The sequence below is a fragment of the Mus musculus genome, chromosome X (genome assembly GCF_000001635.26).
Source record: "Mus musculus strain C57BL/6J chromosome X, GRCm38.p6 C57BL/6J".
Lineage (NCBI taxonomy): Eukaryota > Metazoa > Chordata > Mammalia > Rodentia > Muridae > Mus > Mus musculus.
Window position 1 is genome coordinate 39,843,335 of NC_000086.7, and position 24,880 is coordinate 39,868,214.

At 37.9% G+C, this 24,880-nt stretch overlaps 1 protein-coding gene across 1 annotated transcript; it reads right to left on the reverse strand.

Moving 5' to 3' along the window:
* Positions 1-19,584: 19,584 nt before the first annotated feature.
* Cypt14 (cysteine-rich perinuclear theca 14) lies at positions 19,585-20,270 on the reverse strand. The gene is made up of 2 exons (NM_001191032.1): positions 20,103-20,270; positions 19,585-19,924 (listed from the first exon to the last, which is right to left on the reverse strand). Exons 1-2 carry the CDS (start codon positions 20,247-20,249, stop codon positions 19,808-19,810), a joined length of 264 nt encoding a protein of 87 aa, NP_001177961.1. The 5' UTR covers positions 20,250-20,270; the 3' UTR covers positions 19,585-19,807.
* Between the last annotated feature and the right edge of the window lie 4,610 nt (positions 20,271-24,880).

A 24,880-nucleotide genomic window follows, 5' to 3' on the forward strand; every position in this document is an offset into this window, starting at 1 on the left:
CTAATGCTGAAACCACACAAAGACCCAACAAAGAAAGAACATCAGACCAATTTCACTTATGAATATTGATGAAAAAGTACTCAATAAAGTTCTCACAAACTGAATCCAATAACATCAAAAAAATCATCCATCATGATCAAGTAGGCTTCATCCCAGGGATGCAGTGATGGGTGAATAAACAGAAATCCATTAATGTAGTAATATACTATATAAACAAACTCAAAGAAAAAAAAACACATGATCTTATCATTAGATGCTAAGAAACATTTGACAAAAATCAACAGTGCTTCATGATAAAAAAAATAAAAATAAATAAAAAAAACCCTTAGAAAGATCAGGAATTCAAATCCCATACCTAAACATAGTAAAAGCAATATACAGTAAACCAGTAGCCAACATCAAAATAAATGGAGATAAACCTGAAGCAATTGCACTAAAATTAAGGACTAGAAAAGGCTGCCCACTCTTTCCCTATCTATTCAATATATTACTTAAATTTCTAGTGAGAACAATTAAACAACAAAAAGAGATCTAAGGGATATCAAATGAGAAAGGAATGTCAAACTATCACTATTTGCTGATGATATGATAATATACATTATGACCCCCCAAAATTCTACCAGAGAATTCTTAAACCTGATAAGCAACTTCAGCAAAGTGCCTTTATATAAAATTAACTCAAACAAACCATTAGTCTTCCTCTACTCAAAGGATAGACAGGCTGAGAAAGAAATTAGGGAAGCAACACCCTTCACAATAGTCATAAACAATATAAAATACCTTGGTGTGACTCTAAGTTAGCAAGTGAAAGATCTGTATGACAAGAACTTCAAGTCTTGAAGAAAAAAAATCAAAGAAGACCTTAGAAGATGTGAAGTTCTCCCATGATCTTGGATTGGCATGACTAATATAGTAAAAAATTGCCAAAAGCAATGTAGAGATTTAATTCAATCCCCATCAAAATTTCAACTTAATCCTTCATGCAGTTAGAAAGAACAATTTGCAAATAAGTTTGGAATAACAAGAATCCCAGGATAGGAAATAAAAGAACTTCTGGGGGAATCACCATCTCTGACCTCAATAGAAACAAAAACAAAAACAAAAACAAAAACAAAAACAAAAACAACAACAACAACAACAACAACCTTTCTGGAATTGCTACAGAGACAGGCAGGTAGATCAGTGTAATAGAATTCATAGACCTTGGGTACAAACTCCTCAGACAGTCCCACAATACCCAGAGGTAGCTCTAGTCCCAGCTGCTCTAACACTACCAGGGTGATAGGATTAGAGGTGAGGAGGACACAACACTGCCCCAGTACTGGAAGGAACTGGGATCAAAGTGACCTAGGCACCCAGGAACTCCATCCAACCAGTGGCATGGATTCCTTCTGGTCTGAGCTGGTGCCCAGAACAGACCTTGGGCGTGAACTCCATAGCCAGTCCCACAACATCCAGAATAAGCTCCACTCCCACGCACTATAATACACCCAGAAACACAGGATTCTAAGATCCCAGAATTACAGGATGAGAGATGGCTGAACTCTGAGGAGTTTGGACACAACCAGGATCACAGGAAGGACAGGCTTCAGTTAGATATAGCAAGGGCAGGTAGCACTAGAGATAATCAGAGGCAAGCTTAAGAATATAAGCAACAGAAACCAAGATTACCTGGCATCATCACAACACAAATCTCCTACCATAACAAGTCTTGGATACATGATCACACCTGAAAAGCAAGATTTAGATCTAAAATCACGTCTCATGATTATGATAGAGGACTTTAAGAAGGACATAAAAAACTCCCTTAAAGAAATACAGGAGAACACAGATAAACAGATAGAAGCCATTAAAGAAGAAACATAAAAATCCCTTAAAGAATTATAGGAAAACACAGTCAAACAGGCAGAGGAAATGAAAAAAACCATCCAAGATCTAAAAATGTAAGTAGAAACAATAAAGAAATCACAAAGGGAGACAACTCTGGAGATAGAAAAGCTAGGAAAGAGACCAGGAGTCATAGATTCAAGTATCACTAAGAGAATACAGGAGAAAGAAGAGAGAAACTCAAGTGCAGAAGATACCACAGAAAACATTGACACAACAGTCAAAGACAATGCAGAAAGCAAAAGGCTCCTAACCCAAAACATCCAGGAGGTCCAGGATACAATGAGAAGATGAAACTAAGGATAATAGGTGTAGAAGAGTGCAATGATACCCAAATTAAAGGGCCAGTAAATATCTTCATCAAAATTATAGAAGAAAACTTTTCTAACCTACAGAAAGAGATGCCCATGAACATATAAGAAGCCTACAGAACTCCAAATAGTTTGGACCAGAAAAGAAATTCCTCCTGCCAGATAATAATTAAAACACCAAATGCACTACACAAAGAAAGAATATTAAAAACAGTAAGGGGAAAATGGTCAAGTAACATATAAAGGCAAATCTACAAGAATTACACCAGACTTCTCACCAGAGACTATGAAAGCCAGAAGATCCTGGGAAGATGTCATACAGACCCTAAGAGAACACAAATACAAGCCCAGGCTACTATACCCAACAAAACTCTCATTTACCATAGATGGAGAAAACAAGATATCCTATGACAAAACCAAATTTTCACAATTTCTTTCCATAAATCCAGCCCTTCAAAGGATAATAGAAGGAAAACACCAACACAAGTAGGGAACTACACCCTATAAAACCAATCAAGTAATCTTTCAACAAACCCAAAAGGAGATAACCACACAAACATAATTCCATTGCTATCAACAAAAATAATAGGAAATAATTATCATTTTTCCTTAATATTTCTAAACACCAATGGATTCAATTCCTCCCAAAAGACCTAGACTAACAGACTGGATACATAAACAGGATCCAACATTTTGCTGCATATAGGAAACACACCTTAGTGACAAAGACAGACACTACCTCAGATAAAAATGTTGGAAATCAGTTTTCCAAGCAATGGTCCCAAGAAACAAGCTGGAGAAGCCATTCATATATTGAATAAAATCAACTTTCAACTCATTGAAGCAACAAAATATGGAGCAGAGACTGAATATATGACAATCCAGAGTCTGCCCCACTTTTGGGATCCATCCCTTATACCATCACCATATACAGACACTATTATGGATGCCAAATGAGCTTGCTGACAGAAGCCTGTTATAGCTGTCTCCTGAGAGGTTCTACTAGTACTTGACAAATAACGAGGTGGATGCTCACAGCCAACCATTAAACTAAGCACAGGGTCCCCAATGGAGGAGCTAGAGAAAGGACTGAAGGAACTGAAGGGGTTTGCAGCCCCGTAGGGGGAACAACAATATGAACTACCCAGTACCCCAGAGCTCCCATGGACTAAACCACCAACCAAAGTGTACATATGGTGGGATTCTGGGCTCCAGCTGCATATGCAGCAGAGGATGGCCTTGTCAGTCATCAATGGGAGGAGAGGTTCTTGGTTCTGTGAAGGCTTTATGCCCCAGTGTATAGGAATTCCAGGGTCAGAACATGGGATTGGGTAGGAGAGGTAGGGGGTTTTCAGAGGGGAAAACAGGAAAGGGGATAATATTTGAAGTGTAAATAAAGAGAATAGCTAATAAAAAAGTTATCAAAAAAGACAGGAAAGACACTTCATACTGGTCAGAGGAAAATCAACCAAGATGAACTCTCAATTCTGCTAGCATACCCACATACATAAAAGAAACTATACAAAAGTTCAAAAGACACATTGCACCCCATACAATAATAGTGATGATCCCCCTCTCATCAATGAACAGATCATGGAAACAGAAATTAAACAGAAACACAGTGAAACTAACAAAAGTTATGAACCAAATGGATCTAACAGATATTTATAGAACATTTTATCCTAAAACAAAAGAATATAACTTCTCTCAGCACCTCAGTACCTTCTTGAAAACTGACCATATAATTGGTCACAAAACAGGCCTTAACAGATACAAGAAGACTGAAATAATCCCATGCACCCTATCAGATCACCTCAGACTAAGGCTGGTCTTAAATACCAATAGAAAAATATGGAAAGCACACATAAATGGAAGATGAACAACATTCTACTCAATAATAACTTGGTCAAGGAAGAAGTAAAGAAAGAAATTAAAAGCTTTTAAGAATTTAATGAAAATGTAGACACACCATACAAAAAACTTTGGGACACAATGAAAGCAGTTGTAAGAGGAAATCTCATAGCTCTAAGTGCCTGCAAAAAGAAACTGAAGAGAGCTTACACTAGCAGCTTGACAACAGATCTGAATGCTCTAGAACAAGAAGAAGCAAATACACCCAAGAGGAGTAGAGTTCAGGAAATACTCAAACACAAGGCTGAAATTAACCAAGTTGAAACACAAAGAACTACACAAAGAATCAACCAAACCTGGAGCTGGTTCTTTGAGAAAATCAACAAGTTAGATAACCCCTTAGCCAGACTAATCAGTGGGCACAGAGACAGTATCCTAATTAATAAAGTCAGAAATCAAAAGGGAGACATAACAATGAAATATATCTTAAAATAATTAATCTTTTTGTTAACTATTAACAGTTGAAAATAGTAAAATCATGTTCTACATCCATCATGGAAATATTATTAATAATTTTTCTCACAGTACTTGAAATTATAATTTTCTTAATGTTTAACTTCAAAGAGTTTTTGCTGCTTTGAATTTTTTACATATACTTACTGATAAAATAATTTATCTCCAAGAAACACTGGTAATCATTTTTAAGAAAACTGATTGTTAGACAATGTACACAAATATGCGATATGTCTTAAATACTCTCATTATATTAGTTGGTATCAAATAAGGACTTTTGAAAATATTCCTTAATTATTCATTTTAATATTCCATGCTCATTCACTTTGGTTAACTCTCAAAGAATATTTTGTATGCTTTGAACAACTTAGTATTTAACATTAAACATAGTATCCTCAGTCATGAATAATACTATATATTCATTAATGATATTTTTAGGGTATGAAAGAATATGAATATAAATTTGAACAAATTTTACATATTATTTGATTCTCAAAATGCTCAATATTATTAATATGTTTGAGGTGTAAAATATATTTAAAGAATAAAAGGATTAAGAAAAAAAGAATTAAAGACACAGAAATGAACCCACACACCTATGGTCACTTGCTCTTTGACAAAGGAGCTAAAACCATCCAGTGGAAAAAAGACAGAATTTTCAACAAATGGTGCTGGCTCCAATGGCAGTCTGCATGTAGAAGAATGCACATTGACCCATTCTTATCTTCTTGTACAAAGCTCAAGTCCAAGTGGATCAAAGACTTCCACATAAAACCAGATATATTGAAACTAATAGAGGAGAAAATGGGGATGAGCCTTGAGCCACACAGGGAAAAATTTCCTAAACAGAACACTAATGGCTTATGCTCTAAAATCAACAATAGACCAATGGGACCTCATAAAATTGCAAAGCTTCTGCAAGGCAAAGGGCACTGTCAATAGAACAAAATAGCAATCAACAGAATGGAAAAGATCTTTACCAATCCTACATCTGATAGAGGGCTAATATCCAATATATACAAAGAACTCAAGAAGTTAGACCCCAGACTCTATTTAAAATGGGGTACAGAGTTAAACAAAGAATTCTCACCTGAGAAATATTGAATATCTGAGAAGCATGTAGAGAAATATTCAACATCCTTAGTCATTATGGAAATGCTAATCAAAATGACCCTGATATTCCACCTCCCACCAGTCTGAATGGCTAAGGTTAAAACCGCAGATAACAGCAGATGTTGGGAAGGATGGAGAAAAAGAGGAACACTCCTCCATTGTTGTGGAATTGCAAGCTGGTACAACCACTCTGGCAATCTGTCTGGAAGTTCCTCAGAAAATTGGATATAGTATTACCTGAGGACCCAGCCATAACACTCTTGGGCATATACCCAAAAGATGCTCCTACATAAAACAAGGTACAAGTTCCACTATGTTCAAAGCAGCCTTATTTATAATAGGCAGAAACTGAAAAGAACCCCGATGTTCTTCAACAGAGGAATGGATAAAGAAAATATAGTACATTTCCTTTAAATGTTATTAAAACAATGAATTCATGAAATTCTTAGGCAAATGTATGGAAGTAGAAAATATAATCCTGAGTGAGGTATCCTAGCTGCAAAAGAACACACATGGTTTGTACTCACTAAGTGGATATTAGCCCATAAGCTCAGAATATTTAACATACAGTTCACAGACTACATGAAGCTCAATAAGGAAGACCCAAAGTGTGGATGTTTTGGTCCTTCTTAAAAAGGGGAGTAAAATATTCACGGGAGCAAATACAGAGACAAAGTTTGGAGCAGAGACTGAAGAAAAGGCCATTTAGAGACTGCAGCACCTGGGCATCCATCCCATATACAGACACCAAACCAAGACACTATTGTGAATGCCAACATTTTTGCTGACAGGAGCCAATATAACTGTCTCCTGCGAGGCTCTGCCAGAGCCTGACAAATACAGAGTCAGATGCTTGCAGCTAACCATTGGACTGAGCATGGAATCCCTAATGAAGGAGTTATAGAAAAGACTGAAGGAGCAGAATGGGGTTTGCAACCCCATAGGAAGAACAACGATTTCAACCAACCAGACCTCTGGAGCTCCTTGGGACTGGACCACCAACCAAAGAGTACAAATGGAGGGACCCATGGCTCCAGCTACATGTGTAGTACAGGATGGCCTTGCTGATCATCAGTGGGAGGAGAGGCCCTTGGTCTTGTGAAGGCTGGATGACCCAGTGTAGGGGAATGTGAGGGCAGGGAGGGGGAGTGTGTGGGTGGGGGAACACCCTCATAGAAGCAGGGGAATGGGGGATGGGGGATGGAGTTCTGGGGGTAAACTGGGGAAAAGGATAACATTTGAAATGTAAATAAATAAATTATCCAATAAAATATTTAAAAATGAATAAATAGCACTTCTAGTTTAGTATATCTCTCTCTCTCTGTGTGTGTGTGTGTGTGTGTGTGTTTCTGCATGTTATATTTGTATATAAGGAAAAACTCTGAATATATACCTAAATTTGTATGGAAGTTTTAAATGGAAAAGGCAACCCTAAATTCTTAGGAAATCTCAAGACCCTCCAACTATCTATGTAATCTTGAAGAAGGATAACACAATTGGAGGAATTATAAACTCAGAATTTAAATTTTATTGCAAACTGTAACGAACATAATATGGTCCTGTCACAAAAAATAATAGACATATGGGTCACCATGGTAAGACAGAAAGTTCATAAATATGCACTATATGTACAGTTCAGTGATGTAAAAGGACAAAATTCTCTTGAATGAATGTGGTGTGAAAACTGGAATCTACAATAAACAATTAAAATTCATTATTAATTATAATGATTAAAACACAACTCAAAATGGATTAAGAACTTGATGTCAAAAAGTTCTTTAAAAAGATTGCTCTTGGCATTATTCCTTCAAAATCTACCAGCAACGAAGCAAAAAAATAAGAAAATTAAACTATAAAGATTTTGTACCACGGAGGAAATAATGTACAAGATTAAAGTACAACTTCAATATTGGAAAAAACAACTGGGAATCATATAATCAATAAGAGATTAATATATAAGATGTCTTAGAATCTCTTACAACTTATACCAGCTCAACTAAATAATGCAATTTAAAAATGAACAGATATTCTGACAGGCATTTTTTCAAAGAATATGTTACACACACACACACAGGGATAGATAGATAGATAGATAGATAGATAGATAGATAGATAGATAGATAGATAGATAGATAGATAAAGAGAGAGGTGAATGCATCACATACATGAAAATATGTATCTCAGGGAAATTGCAAAATTCCAAATTAAAACCACATGAGATATTGCTTTATGTGTGTTAAGATACTCTCATGAAAATGTCAAAGGATAACAAGTGCTGAGAATGTGCAGAAAATGTACATCTTAGACACCATACTTAGAAATGCAAGTTGCCACAAGCATTATAGAAAATAGGATGGAAGTGACTATCCTAAGTCTGGCAATGCCACTACATGTATGTATCCAAAGGAAACAAAGTCACTATTTACAAGAGGTAGCTACAGTATTGTGTTCAATGAAACAGTATTCAAAAAGTTAGTAATACTTGTCACTTAAGTGACTAATAAAATATATGTATGAACACACATATCTGTATATGAAGCTAAATGAAACAATAAAGACTCATTGACCGAATACTAAATGACTATTTTTTGGTGTGAAATTTGGAAAAACAGAATAGAGAAAGAACTATCAAAGAGGGAGATAAGGAAAATTGGGAAATGCTTGACAGGAAAATAACAAATCACATTTGTTGATGATGATCTAGGGGAAAAAGGAATACTAATATGCATTGCTTTGAATATGAATGATGTTAGCCATCAAGGAAAATCACTATGGAAATGTCTCCAAGAACTGGAAAGGGAACTACCAAATGTCTCCACTATGTGATTCTAAGCCATCATATAGTAATGATATGTATACACCATATTTGTTCCATCACTCTTCTTAATATCTGTCTTACTTTTATATTAAGGTTATAAATTATCATGACTGAGACAACTTATAAAAGAAAGCATTTACTTAGGGTTAGAGGTGATGATGGCAGAGCAAAGGCATGCCAGCAGGATAAATGAGACTTCATATCTCTATACAATGAGAGGGCAGGGAGATTAAATGAGAATACAAGGAGTCTTTTGAAGCAAAGACTGCCCACATTGACACACATCCTCTATCAAAGCCACATCGCCTAATCCTGAGCTGATGGAGTCCATTCTTATTCAAGCTTTCCAAATATTTAAGATGTTAACCAAAATATGTGTCCACCAGCAGATAAATTAAAAGAAAAATGTGGAATACATTCACATATTTATTTTACTTACAAAAGAAAAAGAAAATTATGTCATCTTCAGAAACGTGAGTGCACTAGAGAATTATGTTAATCTGAATAAGCCAGACAGAAGTAAAAAAAAAATGGCATTATCTTTTATACCTATAGTCTAAGTTTTAAATAAAGACAGAAGCATGGCAAAATGAATTCAATGCATGTTATAAGAAAATCTCAAATACAATAACAAAAATTTTAAAAAAAGGAAAGTAGATGGGAAAATATCTGTGATGAAGAGTCAGCATAAGTAATTGTGGGAGAGGAACAAAGGAGATATTGAAGATGAATGTGATCACAGTGTATTATATTGATATGTAAAATGGCACAACACAACCCTCTGTTTCATATAATTAATATATGAGAAGAAAGGTATAGTCTTTGTAATACAACATTAATATGTAACACAACCCTAATATATTTCCATAGTGAATATATTGGATAATAATACACTATATTTTAAAATTTGTAGAAGATTCTTTCTTCATTAGTCCCATTATAAGTAAAATTGTCACTATGACATGATGGATAATTGAATTCACTTGACTATATTAATGTATGGAAAAAAACTTTATGCTTTGCATGCATTATTTTTTGTTTGACAATTACACCTCAACAATCACTTGAAACTAAAACACAAAGTTTGTATTTCTAGTACTCCTCCAGGAGGTCTGAAGTTTTAGTGACCTATTGCATTCTTAATTTTTTCTTAAAAAATTGTAGCACATAATAATTATGAATGAATAAATATAACAGACAACATTTAAATGAAATTTGGAAAACCTAAGTGATGACTGCCTAAGCATACCTGCAAATTTGTTTTGATAGTATTAACACTGAACACATAAAACACTCTACTCAATTTTCATATTATTTTATGAAATACAGGTTCTTATTTTTGCCATTTAGTAAAATTATGGTGAGGCTTAGATTGGTTGTATAAATTATTCAAAGTTGCCATGTAATAAGGAACAAAGCTGAAATGTAACTTCTGGTTTACCTGTTAAAGTTATCTCTTACCATTTTCTACATTACCACACTTTCTACAAAGTAGTCATTGTACTGAGTACAACGTTCTACCATCATATTTAATGATCATAAATACCCTATGCTGCTAAAGCTATTCTTGGTCAAATTTTGCAGTTGAGAAAACTGCAGCTCCAAAAACTTAATTTGATATTTCATGTGTTCAGGAAATTAGTTGAGAGTTGGAATTCTCACACAATTGTATCTGATTATGAAGCACATGTTCCTTTTACTCAGCAACTCATTCACTTTTAATGCTTGTGCTATCAATGTTAATCAAGTGAGTATTTGCTTTTATGATACAATCTGAAAGGATTTGAAGAATCATCTCCTTTGCTGGTTTCTCAGAAGCACAGGAATAGTCCAAAATAGCCATACTACATAAAAGCTATATCAAGGATTTTTGTATGTTATAACTTTTATCTATTGGTAATCATATTTAGTTTTAATCTGTATTAATTAATAAAATCCAACACCCCTTCACGGGGTGGTTAGGAATAGAAGATGCATATTCAAACATAATGAAAGCAATATACAATAAGCCAATAGCCAACATTAATCTAAATAGAATCTTAATTACACTAAAATCAGGGACAAGAAAAGGGTATCTAGTCTCTCCCTATCTATTCAGTATAGTTCTTGAAGTTCAAGCTAGAACAATAAGACAACTAAAGGAGATAAGGCAGATACAAATTGGAAAGGAAGAAGTCACAGCATTGCTATTCGCTGATAATATGACAGTATTTATATGTGACATTAAAAATTCTCCCAGAGAAATCCTACAATTGACGAACACTTTAGCAAAGATTCTGGATACAAAATTAATTTTAAAAAATCAGTAGCCTCCTATATACAAATGATGAATGGACTAAGAAAGATATTAGGGACACAAAACCTTTCACAATAACCCCAAGTGATATAAAATACCTTGGTGTAATTCTAACCAAGCATGTGAAAAACCTGTATTATAATAACTTCAAGTTTCTGAAGAAAGAATTTTAAGAAGATATCAGAAGATGGAATGATCTCCCATGCTCATGGATTGGTAGGATTAATATAGTAAAAATGGCCATTTTCCCATCAAAATTCTAACACAATTCTTTGCATACCTTGAAAAAGCAATTCTCAAGTTCATATGGAAAAACAAACAAACAAAAATGCAGGATAGCCAAAACATTCCTGAGCAATAAAAGAACCTCTAGAGGAATCACCATCCCTGATCTCTAGCTGTGAAACAAAAAATAGTAATACACACCACATTAAATTAGCATAAAAATGGGTTTATCTATGGAATATTCTCAGTAAACTGGGAATCAAACCTCACTCCTATATTCCCAGCATTTTGGAGTTCATACGACAAAGACTACATATTATAGGTCATCCTGAATTACACAATGAGTTATAGGCCAACTTCAGTGGTATTGTGAGACCACATATCTAGCAAAATAGAAAATAATTTTTAGCATATTATGGTTCCTTTTGAGTGTAGTAGAGGGTATGCTATTCTATTGCTCTTCTTCTATAGAATCAATTCTGTTTTGTTTCTTTGGATGGTTTCTCTGTGTAACCACTCTATCTCAGAAGTGCTTTGTAATCCAGGATGCCCTCAAACTCATAGAAATCCACCTGCCTCTGCTTCTTGAGAGCTGAGATTAAGGACATGTGCCAAGACTGTTCCACCTAATGGGGGGGGGGGAGAAAAATTCTTGACCAAAGGGTCATCTAATGCCAATCATACTGATAGACAAATCATATAAAGTCATTTTGCCTCACATTGAGCTAATAATGGAGGTATCATATTATCTTCCTTTCTACTTCTTTGTCTCCTAAAACACATGGTACAGAACCTGATCTGCAAAGAAAAACACAGATTTAGACTTGAGAATACAAAGAAGTGATGAGAGATGGGAAGAAAGTTTATAGGAAAGTGCTGAAAATGTATGTACTGGACATTTAATGTACAAGTTAATTAAGTACTATAAAATTGATTTCATCTGTGGAGCAATGACAGTTCATTTTTATTTCAGATTGAATAAGTGCCATGCAAATTAGGGTTATTTATGAAAGACAGAGAACTAAGAGCATTTTGATATTTTAAAGTATACATATTTGGGATATAATATTGTTGTGTGGCTTCCCCTTGACAGACATGAAAACATCTATTTCCTTCAGGCATAGCAGTCACAAATTGTAAATATATAATTTTACCTATGTCTATCCTAGTTAATGAGTGAGTTTACTGAATTTCCATATGGGAGTTTGAGTGAAGAATCAGTTATAGGATCATACATGGCTGAAGGCAATGGCTGAAAGATCCACCCTAGCATAGTTGAGAACTCATGAAAGCTGCTTCCCTGGAGTTCCTTGCATGATTTCAGGAAGCTCATCTTGTCAGAGAATCTTCCTTCTCTAGCATGTATTACTCCTTATATAATTTGTAACTCTTTTACATTTTAGAAATGTTCGGAAGAACAATCAATTCTATTTGATTACTTCATGAACTTTCTAAGTTTCATTTACTTCCCAAACCACAACAAGCCACCCACTAAAGGGGAATGTTTCACTTTGGAGGAAAGAGCTAAAGTATAAGATCATTGGGTGCATGTGCACAATGTGTACCTACAAATCTTTCAAGGCAATTATGATTTTACTACTCTTTACCATTACTACATGTTTGGAGCCTACATGGTCTTCCCTTCTTATTCTCCATAATTTTATACACTTTCTCACTTTTCTCCTGCTCACTCCTCTCTGACTATGTGTGTGTGTGTATTATATATGTATATACATTAATATGTGTATGTAATAGATTACTGTGAACTTAATGAACTTTGCACCTTTATTATCCTTATTGCTTTTTTTGTCCTTTATATGTACCTCAGTGTCTTTAATGTCAAGACAGGGAGCCTACTATTTTGACTTAAAATTCATAAAATGTAGCAAGGAAGAAATATCCAGCTGATCCTTGAGAGTGCTTATGTAGCTGGAGGCATGGTAGCATAGTATAAGCAAAGAGCCAGCTGTTCTGAAGAAGATGGTGACATTCCTTTTCCCCAAGTGCTTCCTTTCCTCTTTAGACTTGAGATGCGTGTTCATTTAAGAAAAGGTCAGGAAATAAAGCGTCAAAATTCTGGTCAGCCAACTCCAATTAACTTGCAAGAAGCAGATGTCCCATTCCTCATTATGCTGAGCAGTCATTGGAGTTGTCTGAGGTGAGGGCATGCACAAGTACTTGACAGGATTCTCTGAGGCAATTTGGGCTTGCAATTGAAAGATAAGGGCAGCAGAAACAACTTGAATTAATTTAGCCATGAGGAATGAAGGAATCTACATAAACTAAAAGAAGGAACCCCATTATTCAAAGAGAAGGGTGATAGGCTATCATGGCCTAAGTTACTGACGTTGCATTTAAAATGTATTTATGCATTATAAGACATGAACCACGTCATGGGCAATAAAGGAAAGAGAACTCCATTGCTAGAGAGAGCAGTATTTACTAACAGAAATAAATACAGGGAGTAGGTTCCTTTTCTCTTTTTTGAACATAATTTATCCCATTTTATTTCCACTCACAATGATATCATAGGTTATTTAGACCTATTATTTTGAATATTGGTGTATGTATGAAATAAAGGAACAAAACAGAAAAAACAGTCCTTGGAAACTATTTTTTGTTTATTTTTGAAACAGGGCCTTACCGTGCAGTTCCTGATGTTCAGAAAATTGCTATGTAGACCAGGTTGGCCTTGAACTTACAGAGATTCATCTACATAGGCTCCACACCCACTCCATTAGAGTCTATGTGACAAGTCCAAAAGATTGGCTGCAGTTCTGAAGCAAAAAGTTTCATGGAAACTGGTCTCCTGATGTCTTTGGCATACATAACACAGATGTGTTTCAGATTTGTCCTTACGATAGTGTGGAGGGTCTCACGTGATTTCTTTCAGTATTGTTTTATTATAAGAGCTCCCAAGGAATGATTTGATAAATAGTTAAGTTAGATTGAACATTTCTTCCTGGCCTTCAGCAGTGTCTCGATATATCTTAGGAAGTTGTTGAGCTGACCCTGGGCTTGGAATTTCATAAGAATGTTACTCATTCAGATGAAATGCCTCCAGTGTTGATAGTGAAAGAAATCAGGCATTGAAGTTTACTGGGTTAGAGTTAGAAAACTCAGGACTAGATCAACAAAGTAAACTTAGAATTCTCGCTACTGTCATGTATGGCAGACTCCATTACATAATAATAGAAAGGAGGTGAGGTGTGGTTTAAGGAGGAACTAGAGTATTGTATTATTAATGAAAAGGTTAGTAGAACAGAACTCCCCTGGTGCATGTTTTTCACTAGGCCCAAAGGAATAGCATAATTAGGTATCTACTAAGGGACCCTAGTGGTGGGTTAAGCAATAGACTAGAATTGCACCTGGGCATATAGCACTCTCACTTGGCTCCTAACAATAGCTGACTTTAGATAGGGCTGATCTTATCTCAGTTGTAAACACTGCCTGGTTCATGTTACCTTTTATGTAATGCATTTCTTTGTAAAGACTCATTATGCATCAGATAACAACTATGTGCCTTGGCTAATATACCACCTATCTTCCTTGTTTTTCTTCTGTAATGTAAATCTGATGCTCAATTTGAGAAATTACATTCAGATCCAACACTTCCTTGTGTTTGTGTCTGTTTGTCACTCACTGACCCCTTGCCCAACTGAGTATCAGGACCCTAATTTCTCCCCTGGGTTGAGGTACTGACTGAGCCAGCCCTTGGCACATAGGAATCCCAAGTGCTAGATCAAAGGCTTGTGCCATTGTCCTCATCAGGATCATCATTTATAAAAGTACAATGCCAAGAGTGTTGGGCGAAATAACAACGATTTTCTTTTTAGATTATACACACACACACACACACACACACACACACACACACATTGCTCTTGCTATTTCTTATTTTTTAGATATTTCCTTTATTTACATTTCAAATGTTATCCCCTTTCCTGGTTTCCCCCGAAAACCCCCTATCCCCTCCCCCTTCCCCAATGCACCAATCCCACTTTCCTATCCTGGCATTTCCCTACACTGGAGCATAGAACCTTCACAGGACCAAGGGACTCTCCTCCCATTGATGACCTACTAGGCCATCCTCTCCTACATATGTAACTAAAGCCAAGAGTCTCACCATGTGTTTTCTTTGATTGGTAGTTTAGTCCCAGGGAGCCCTAGGGGCACTGGTTAGTTCATATTGTTCTTCCTCCTAGGGTGCTGCAAACCCCTTCAGTTCACTGGGTACTATCTCTAGCTCCTTCATTGGGGATGCTGTGCTCTGTCCAATGGATGTGAGTATATATGTTAGGCACTGGTAGAGATTCTCTGGAGACAGTTCCTGTCAGCAAGCACTTGTTGGTATCTACAATAATGATTTTGAGAGGGTGGAGAAAATGAATCTAAGAGACAAGACATAAAAAGGTGCTGTACTTGCTAGTTTTGTGTCAACTTGACATAGCTGGAGTTATCACAGAGAAAGGAGCTTCAGTTGAGGAAATGCCTCCATGAGATCCAACTATAAGGCATTTTCTCAATTAGTGATCAAGGAGGAAATGCCCCTTGTGGGTGGGACTATCTCTGGGCTGGTAGTCTTGGTTCTATAAGAGAGGAGGCTGAGAAAGCCAGGGGAAGCAAGCCAGTAAGGAACTCCATGGCCTGTGCATCAACTCCTGTTTCTGACATGATTGAGTTTCTGTCCTGACTTCTTTTGGTGATGAATAACAGTATGGATGTGTAAGCCGAATAAACCCTTTCCTCCCCAACTTGCTTCTTGGTCATGATGTTTGTGCAGGAATAGAAACCCTGACTAAGACAGGTGCATACTTTAATGCTTTTTTTTTTCTAGTTAGTTTTAATTGACAGGTTGAAACAGCCTAGAGCCATTTGAGATGAAAACCTCATTTAAAGAATTGGCTCAGGAGTACACCTGAGTGTAGTTTGCCCTCATTGAACTTCTTAAGTTCAGTCCATAATATCACCTGCTTAAAATACAGGGAATGCTCTTCAAAAAGTGGGGCTCTTAGAGGGCGTGATGTGTTCATGAACGCCAAATTCAAGCTTGCTTCTTATGGTGTCTTGGTAATGAAGATTTCTAACAAAGCAACTCCTACCTATTACCAGTTTCTTGCTACCACTTGACTTGTGATTTCGCCCAATCCACAATCTTGATTCCATGTCCAGCATGTGATGCCATTTCTTGTGTTATAGCACTGCAAAAGCCTTTAACTTGCCTGCTATTGTTGGGGCATTTGGGCATATTTAGACACCTTGTTATTATTGGAACTTTCAGGATTCGTAGCTGGGCAAGGCTTTGGACAACTTTTCTCCCCTAGTAGCCTTGCATGCAGTTTTCTGATTGTATTTAAGGCTACTCCACAGAAAAGAACTCCTAATTGGCATTGTAAACCTTGCCAAGAACTAATGGCAGGAAAGGTCATATCTCAATGGGAGGTTTTATGCCCTACTACTCTCATTGTGCTAAATTAACAAAGTTTCAAACTCCCTTCCAAATATATAAATCAAATGAGATGAGTCCATAGATAAAGGCACTTGCTGTCAAGCCTACCCTAAATTCAATTCCTGGGACTCTCATAATAGGATAGTATTAACTCCAAGGGCCTTCATGGATGCACGAGCATAAATAAATATGCACACACGTGTGCACATACATGAGTAACAAAAGTAAAATTAAAAATACTTAACTTTATATCCATATATTAGTGCTGCCTTCAATCCTCAGCAGAGAAGCTTCTTGCAATGCACAGCAGTCAACACCGAGACTCACAGCTAATAAAAATACAGAGAATGGGTGACATTGGAATGCTCAGCCCCAAATGGAACATCTATATCACTCCCCTACCCTTAAGGCTCAGGGAAGATTAAGAGGTGGCAGAAAGACTGTAAGAACTAGACATCAGGGAGGAGTAGAACACAGTAGTGTCTTCTGGAGGGGACAAGACCACTATACTCATGAACTCACAGCAGTTGTGGTTGCCTATACAATACTAGCAGGAGATCAATCCAGTGTACATTCTAGCATACAGAGACCAGGGGATCCTGAAACCCAATCTGCAGCTGAAAGGTATTGGCAGTTGACGGTTATAGGAGAATGAAGAGTCTGTTTTCTTCTCTTGTAGTTTGCCCCTACTCTGGTGGATGGCCTTACACTCATGCATGTATTGGTAGTACTGTTCTCTGAGGGGCATAAATAGAAAGAAAGAAAAAAAATAGAGGTCAGGAAGTAGACAGGGTACCAGAGGTGTGTCTAGGAAAAGTTAGGAGGTATAGGGGTAGATATGCTTAAAATATATTGTATACATATTAAATTCTCAAAAAATAGATAAAAATAAAACATGTAAAGAACCTTAGTAGAGGGCAACAATATGGAGCTACCCAACCTCAACCTTTTCCTCCCAAATTCAGTGCCACATGAACGTCTGCTTTAGGAAGTGTCCAAAATTTGGTACTTCACAACAGCAACACAAAAGCGGGACTCCAAACTAAGAAAATTGTAGTGAGTTGTGGGAGTACTCATTCTCATAGTGATGACTACATAGGTGAGTGCATATGCAAAAGGCAACAAAATGTACACATTTTTCTTTTTTTTTAATTAGGTATTTTCTTTATTTACATTTCAAATTTTATCCCCTTTCCTGGTTTCCCCTCTGAAACTCCCTATCCCATCCCCTTCCCCTGCTCATCAACCTACACACTCCTGCTTTCCTGTCCTGGAATTCTCCTATACTGGGGCATAGAGCCTTCACAAGACCAAGGGCCTCTCCTCTCATTGACATCCAGCAAGGCCATCCTCTGCTACATATGCAGCTGGAGCCATGGGATCCTCCATGTTTTTTTGCATTTTATTTTTTCTGTGTGTATGTGTGTGTATACGCACATGTTCTTGTGAGGATGGATGGGTGGATGCATGAAGGATATCTCTGTATACATGTGTGTGTGTGTGTGTGTGTGTGTGTGTGTGTGTGTGTGTGAGTGTGTGTATGTGATTTACAGAGGACAACTTTGTAGATTCTCAAGTGCTTTCCAGCTTAAAACACACACACACACACACACACACACACACACACACACACACACGAACAACAACAACCAAGACCTGTCACTTGTCTGGCACTTACCAAATAGGGTGGGCTAGTTGGACAACAAGTGCCAATAAAGCCCCCTTCTCCACATCCTCAGTGCACACCACACTCAGATTTTTAAACTTTATTTTTTGATGTAGGGTCTCACTATGTAGCCTCATAGTGATCTGCCTGTCTCTGCCACTTGAGTGCTGAGTTTAAAAGCATATGCAACAGTGCCCAGATGATGAGGTATTTTTTTAATGTGAGTTCTAGGGATCAAACTCAGGTCCCTCATGCTTGTGAGGAATCAGCCCCTCTTTACTCTTTTTTTTAAAAATACTTTTTATTAGGTATTTTCCTCATTTACATTTCCAATGCTATCCCAAAAGTCCCCCATACCCTCCCACCCACTCCCCTACCCACCCACTCCCACTTTTTGGCCCTGGCGTTCCCCTGTACTGGGGCATATAAAGTTTGCAAGTCCAATGGGCCTCTCTTTCCAGTGATGGCCGACTAGGCCATCTTTTGATACATATGCAGCTAGAGTCAAGACCTCCGGGGTACTGGTTAGTTCATAATGTTATTCCACCTATGGGGTTGCAGATCCCTTTAGCTCCTTGGGTACTTTCTCTAGCTCCTCCATTGTGGGCCCTGTGATCCATCCAATAGCTGACTGTGAGCATCCACTTCTGTGTTTGCTAGGCCCCAGCATAGTCTCACAAGAGACAGCTATATATGGGTCCTTTCAGCAAAATCTTGCTAGTGTATGCAATGGTGTTAGCGTTTGGAAGCTCTTTACTCTTTTACAAATAATTCTCCCGTAAATAGGTTTCAGGATACTTCATGAAGGGATTAAGAAAGTGTTAGAAAATAAAGAGTAAAACTATCTGGAAAGGCCCAGTTGTTTTAAAATATACAGTAGACATTCCTACCTGTTTTGTGGCCAGCACTGGTTGGCAGAACCTCCTCCACTGTCCTACTCCTCCCCCAATTTCTGAAAAGGCAGGCTAAATCAGTGTGGCACTTGCAGATTCCAGTCAGTAACACTGTCTTTGTTAGTATAAGCTGATGCATTTAGACAGGGTGAAGTATTTGACCCATCTGAAGATCTTAGTCCATGAGGTCATAATGGGTCTGCAAGAAGCACCACAAGGAGGCAGGTGCCCTAAAGTTGACATGCTGCCTAAGTTGGGGCTAGAACAGTTACCCACACCTCATTTCATAACGTTGTAATAGTCTGAAACCATGCTGCAGCCCTAACAAGCAACATATAGGAAGACCCTGGGTTTTCTCTATTACCCTCTGAAATAAAGCACCAGGAGTCTTTGTGCTAGCTCAGTTCTGACCCTCCTGTGTCTGCCCATCAGGGGATTGTTCATACCACTCACAACCTTGTAGAAACCCATGTTCCTTCTTATCACCTACCCAGTCTTCCTTTCTGTCACTCCCCTACCATTCCTGATACACCATCAGAGAGTGAGTCACATACATATTTTCACACATGATTGATTTTATTGTCATCATCTTATGACTATCATGTTGTAAAATTTGCCCATGATATCATGATGATGGCTCAGCTCCTAGACCCATTCACTGATGTTTCTTAGGTCTTTGAACCCACGTAGGGCCATGGAGCTAGCCAGGTATTCATTAGGAACTAGAGCTTTTTTGAGGTGTGATAGAACTTCTTTTGTGAGGTCAAGTTGGCCGTCTCATTCACTTACTGGTAGGCGGTTAATTCTTGAGCATAATGACAAGTATCTTTAACAATCCTTAGTTTGATGGTTCCCTTCACTTTTGATGCCAGTTGAAAAACTCTCTTTCCCTTTCCTGTTATCTGAAGTAACAACATACTAAAGTCACAAGAGCACTGGTTTGGAAGAAAGATAGAATGTGGATGGGGATTTGTGAAAAGGGGCAGAGGTACATGGGAAATTTATAGCAGGCCTGAGGAAGTCTTAGAGGAAGGGATGGCCACAGAAGCTGAACAATGAGCTTAGCTTGGGACCTCTCACCTCACCACAACTTTTGCAGCATAAAGCATGTTGGTTCTTGATGGAATACTTGCACTTAAGACGACAGGAAGCCTTACATTTCTTTGGCTTGGATGTTGCTCGTGCATAGGCAGTAGGCTTAGGTGTTCTCTTGACCACACGTGCCATACTGGTGCTCTTCCTTCAACTGGTCCCAGAGCTCTGAGCACCCTCCTTATCTACCTGTCAGAACAATGGTGGACCACACCCTCAGCTTTGTTTTGTCAACAAAGTTCTCCCTACAAAATTGCAGCTAAGAAGTGGCTGAGACCTCACAAAGCCCTACCTCTGACCCCTTTGAGGATATGTAACCTATGCCAGGTATGTTTTGAAGCACTTCAAGTACATAAGTCATGTAATGTGTGCCTGCTGCCATGGTGCTTGAAACTATGCTCATTCATCCTCTAACTTTTAAAACCATAATCACCCAATTCCTTTAAATCTTTCACTGGTCATGGTATCTCTTCACAACAAAAGAAAAATAACTAAGACAGAGTGACAATAGGAAGTTGATATGATAAAAGAATATGTCTTATATGTGTGTGCATAAAATCACCAAGGAGTGTATTTTTAAGGGAAAAAGAACATTGCTGAGTGGTATTGTCGAGAATGAAAAGGACAAAGAAAGCATCAGTATACTTTGAGGACACATCAACAGAATTTGTCCTACTTTAAGTTATTCTCTATTTTATATTATGTGTGTGGTTGTCATGTATGTATGAATGTCTATGACCTATTTATTCAGAGATCTGTGAGGGCAAAATAGGGTGTTAGATCCCATAGAACTGGAGTTATATACATCTGTGAGCTTTCACATATATGTTAAACTTTGTTTTACAGTTCAGACTTTATCCCCCTCCTGGTCCATGCTCCAAATGTTCCACATTCTACACGTCAACCTCCCATCTCCAAGAGAATGTCCTGAGAATGTCCCACATCCACACCAGACCTCTCCAGATTCTGGAACCTCCAGTCTCTTCAGGGTTAGATGCATCTTTTCTGACTGAACCGAGACTCAGCAGCCCTCTGCTATATATGTGTTGGGAGCCTCATAACATCTGGTTTATGCTGCCCCATTGGTTGGTGGCTCAGTGTCTGAGAGATCTCAAGGGGTCCAGGTTAGTTGAAACTTCTGGTTCTCCTACAGAGTCACCCTCCTCCTCAGTTTCTTCCAGCTGTCCCTAATTCAACCACAGGGTTCACCATTTTCTGTACATTAGTTGCCTGTAAATATCTGCATCTAGCTCTTTCAACTGCTTGTTGGGCCTTTTGGAGAGCAGTCATGATAGGCCCCTTTTTGTAAGCACACCATAGCACAGTACCAGTCTCAGGCCTTGGGGCCTCCCCCTGAGCTGGATCTCAATTTTGACCTGTCACTGGACCTCCTTTTCCCTAGTCTCCTCTCCACTTTTGTCCCTGCAGTTCTTTCAGATGGGAGCACTTCTGTGTCAGAGTTTTCACTGTAGGATAGCAACCCCATCCCTCCACATAATGCCCTGTTTTTCTTCTGTAGATGGACTCTACAAGTTCCCTCTCCTTACTGTTGTGCTTTTCATCTAAGGTAGCTTCCTTTGAGAACTGAGAGTCTCTCACCTCTCAGGTCTCTGGTACATTCTAGAGGATCCCCTCCCTCACCTTCTACTTCCCCAGGTTGCCTCTTTTCATTCTTTCTGCTGGCCCTCAGTGCTTTAGTCCTTTTCCCTCACCCAATTCCAGTTCAGGTTCCCCTCTCCTCACCCCCATCCCTGCCTCTCCATTTTCCCTCCCAGGTTCCTTCCTCCATCCCGACTTGTGACTGCTTTCTTATCCCTTCCAAGTGGGATTGATGGTGTCCTCACTTGAGCACTTCAGCTTGTTGACCACTTTGAGTTCTGTGGACTGTATCTTGGGTATTCTGTACTTTTTTGTCTAATATCCACTTATTATTGAGTATATACTATGCATGTCCTTTTCGGTCTGAGTTACCTCACTCAGGATATTTTTTAATTCCATCCATTTGCCTGAAAAACTCAGGATGTCCTTGTTCTTAATAGCTGAGTAATATTCCATTGTGTAAGTGAACCACATATTCTATATCCATTCTTCTGTTGGGGGACATCTGGGTTGTTTCTAGCTTCTGGCTATCACAAATAAATATCTATGAACATAGTGAAACACATGCCCCTGTGGCATGGTGGTATATCTTTTGGGCATATGTCCAAGAGGTATATCTATTTCCAATTTTCTGCAGAAACTCCAGAGTAATTTCTAGAGTGGCTGTACCAGTTTGCAATCCCATCAGCAATGGAGGAGTGTTCCTCTTTCTCTACATCCTCCCTGCTAGTTTTATTGTTTGCCTTGATGGTTTTGTTTCAATCTTGCTTTCCTATTCTCTTTCCTTGTTATGCTCCATTCATTGCTTTTAGAATGGTAATATTTAATTTGTATGATTGTGTATTGATAGTAGACAACTATCTTATTGATTTTTATATGGGCTCAAATTTAAACAAATGCTTTGAATTTCTGTGGTGACTTTGAATTATGAATTTTTGAATGTTTTTGTGATTTTTACCATTTAAGGGTATGTTCTTTGGTAGACTAACTTCATTTTATGCTTTGAGATGAAAATGAAATTTTAGCTGTCTAGGAGTGTTGAATTTTGAATTGAAGTGATGTGTTTGAATGTCCAGAGTTGATTTGTGATTATTAATATTCCCTGAATGAATTTAGAATTACTATGGAAATATACCTCTGGCTGTCTCTATGAGCTAGTTTGCAGAAGTTACTGAAGAGGAGTGATATACCCTGAATATGTGTGGCACTAATCCAGTGAATCCTAGTGGCCAGAATAAGAATGGAATTAGTAAACTGAACACCTGCATTGCTTGTATCCGCAATGTGACCAGTGAACTAGCATTCCTGCCCTATTTGCTTTCATATCATTATAAACTGCAACTTGAAGATGTGAGTGCAAATGATAACTCTCATAAGTTTGTAACTGTTGGGTCTTTTGTCAGCAATGAGAAAAGTGGCTGAAACAGGACTCACTTTAACACCACCATGCTAAGAGCAAAACTTTCTTTCCTTAGGAGGTAGTTACAAGGGTCAAAATAGTTTCTTCCTGATATTTTAAAGCACCTTTTTTTTTGAATGATAACACACTCATATGTAAGAATACTGTTCAAATAGAACAAGAAAAAAAAAGGTTCAGTAGTGATGGAGCCAATCATTTTCTCTCCACATTTTTCATGTCTTTTGAATTTCTTTTTTTAAGTAAATGGGACCAGTGTATTACTAGTCACGTTTGAAAATTCAGTTATAGTAATTCATTATTCTCTGAATATTATTCCTAACAAATGGTCAATATTCAAATCATATTGACTACGTATCTGAAATGTCTCTTAAATATCTTTTTTTTTCTTTTCTGGACTCCTGTCACAGAAACAGTTTTTACTTTGTTTTCTATTCCATTCATAATACCATTTCACTCTTAATCTTATTTTCAATCTGGTCTGTATTTTCTTACCAAATTAGTAATCTATGCCACTTTGATGCTTAACAACCAATAATGTTATTCATTTCACTCTAAATCCCATACTTCTGATTCTTGCCCTTTTGTCTCACATGTTCTGTTTTAGAAGTATTCTCCTTGGGCTCTAGCATGGACACATGGATCTCCCCGGGAAAAGAAAATAGAGTTTGCAGGTGGACTGGAGGTGGGTGGGCATGTGAACAGGAAGGATCAATGGAGGGACAGAATGCGATGGTACAGTGATTGATGACTGCAATAGGGAGCCACTTAGGGGGCAGTGTCGAAACCTAGTGCAGTGAAAGCTTCCCTGAATCTATGAGGGCGACCCTAGTAAGGTCTTCTTATATTGTAGGATACAGATTCTGTAGCAGCCATTTTCTGTAACCAGGCCAGTCTCTCAGTGGTGGTACTAAGACACCAATCCTAGCACAAATTCTTTATCACTCACCTATCCTCTTGCAAGATGTTCTGGGGTCTTGGTGGCTCAGAGACTGTGAGAGTGGCCAAGCAATGACTGGTTTAACTTGAGGCCTGTATCATAAAAGGGAGCCCGTGCCCAACACTGACTGGATGGTCAAAAAGGTCAATGAAATAATTCCTAATGATATTCTGCAATACTCATAAGTTGGTGCCTAGCCCAATTGTCATGAGAGGCTTCCTTGTGCCGCTGATGGGAACAGATATAGAGACTCACCCAAATACTCGGCAGAGCTCAGGGAAGCCCTAGAGGGGGAGAAAAATTGTAGGAGCTAGAGATTCTAAGGTACAATGAAAACATGGCCCACAGAATCAATTGAGAAGGGCTCATAGGGGCTCACAGACACTGAAGCAGCAATCAGGGATCCTGAATGAGTCTGAGCTAGGTACCCTGCATACATACTGTGGTTGTTTAGCTTGGAATATTTATGGGACTCCTAACAATGAAGAGGGAGTATCTCTGACTCTTTGCCAGTTCTTGAAACCATTTTCCTCTTACTGGGTTGCATAATCCATCCTTGACAAGACGATTTGTGCCTAGATTCATTTCATCATGTCATGGTCATGCCATGTTCAGTAAGTATCACCGGGACACCTGTTCTTTTCTCAAGGGAAATGGAGGAGTAAATCTGGGGAGAGGGTGAGGTGAAGGAATGACTGGAACAAGGCTGGAGGGGAGGCTGCAGAAGGGATGTATTTTATGAAAGAAGAAGTAATAAAAGGAAAAAATAATATAAAACTACAAGAGTTCTTCTTTAGAGATGCCAAGATG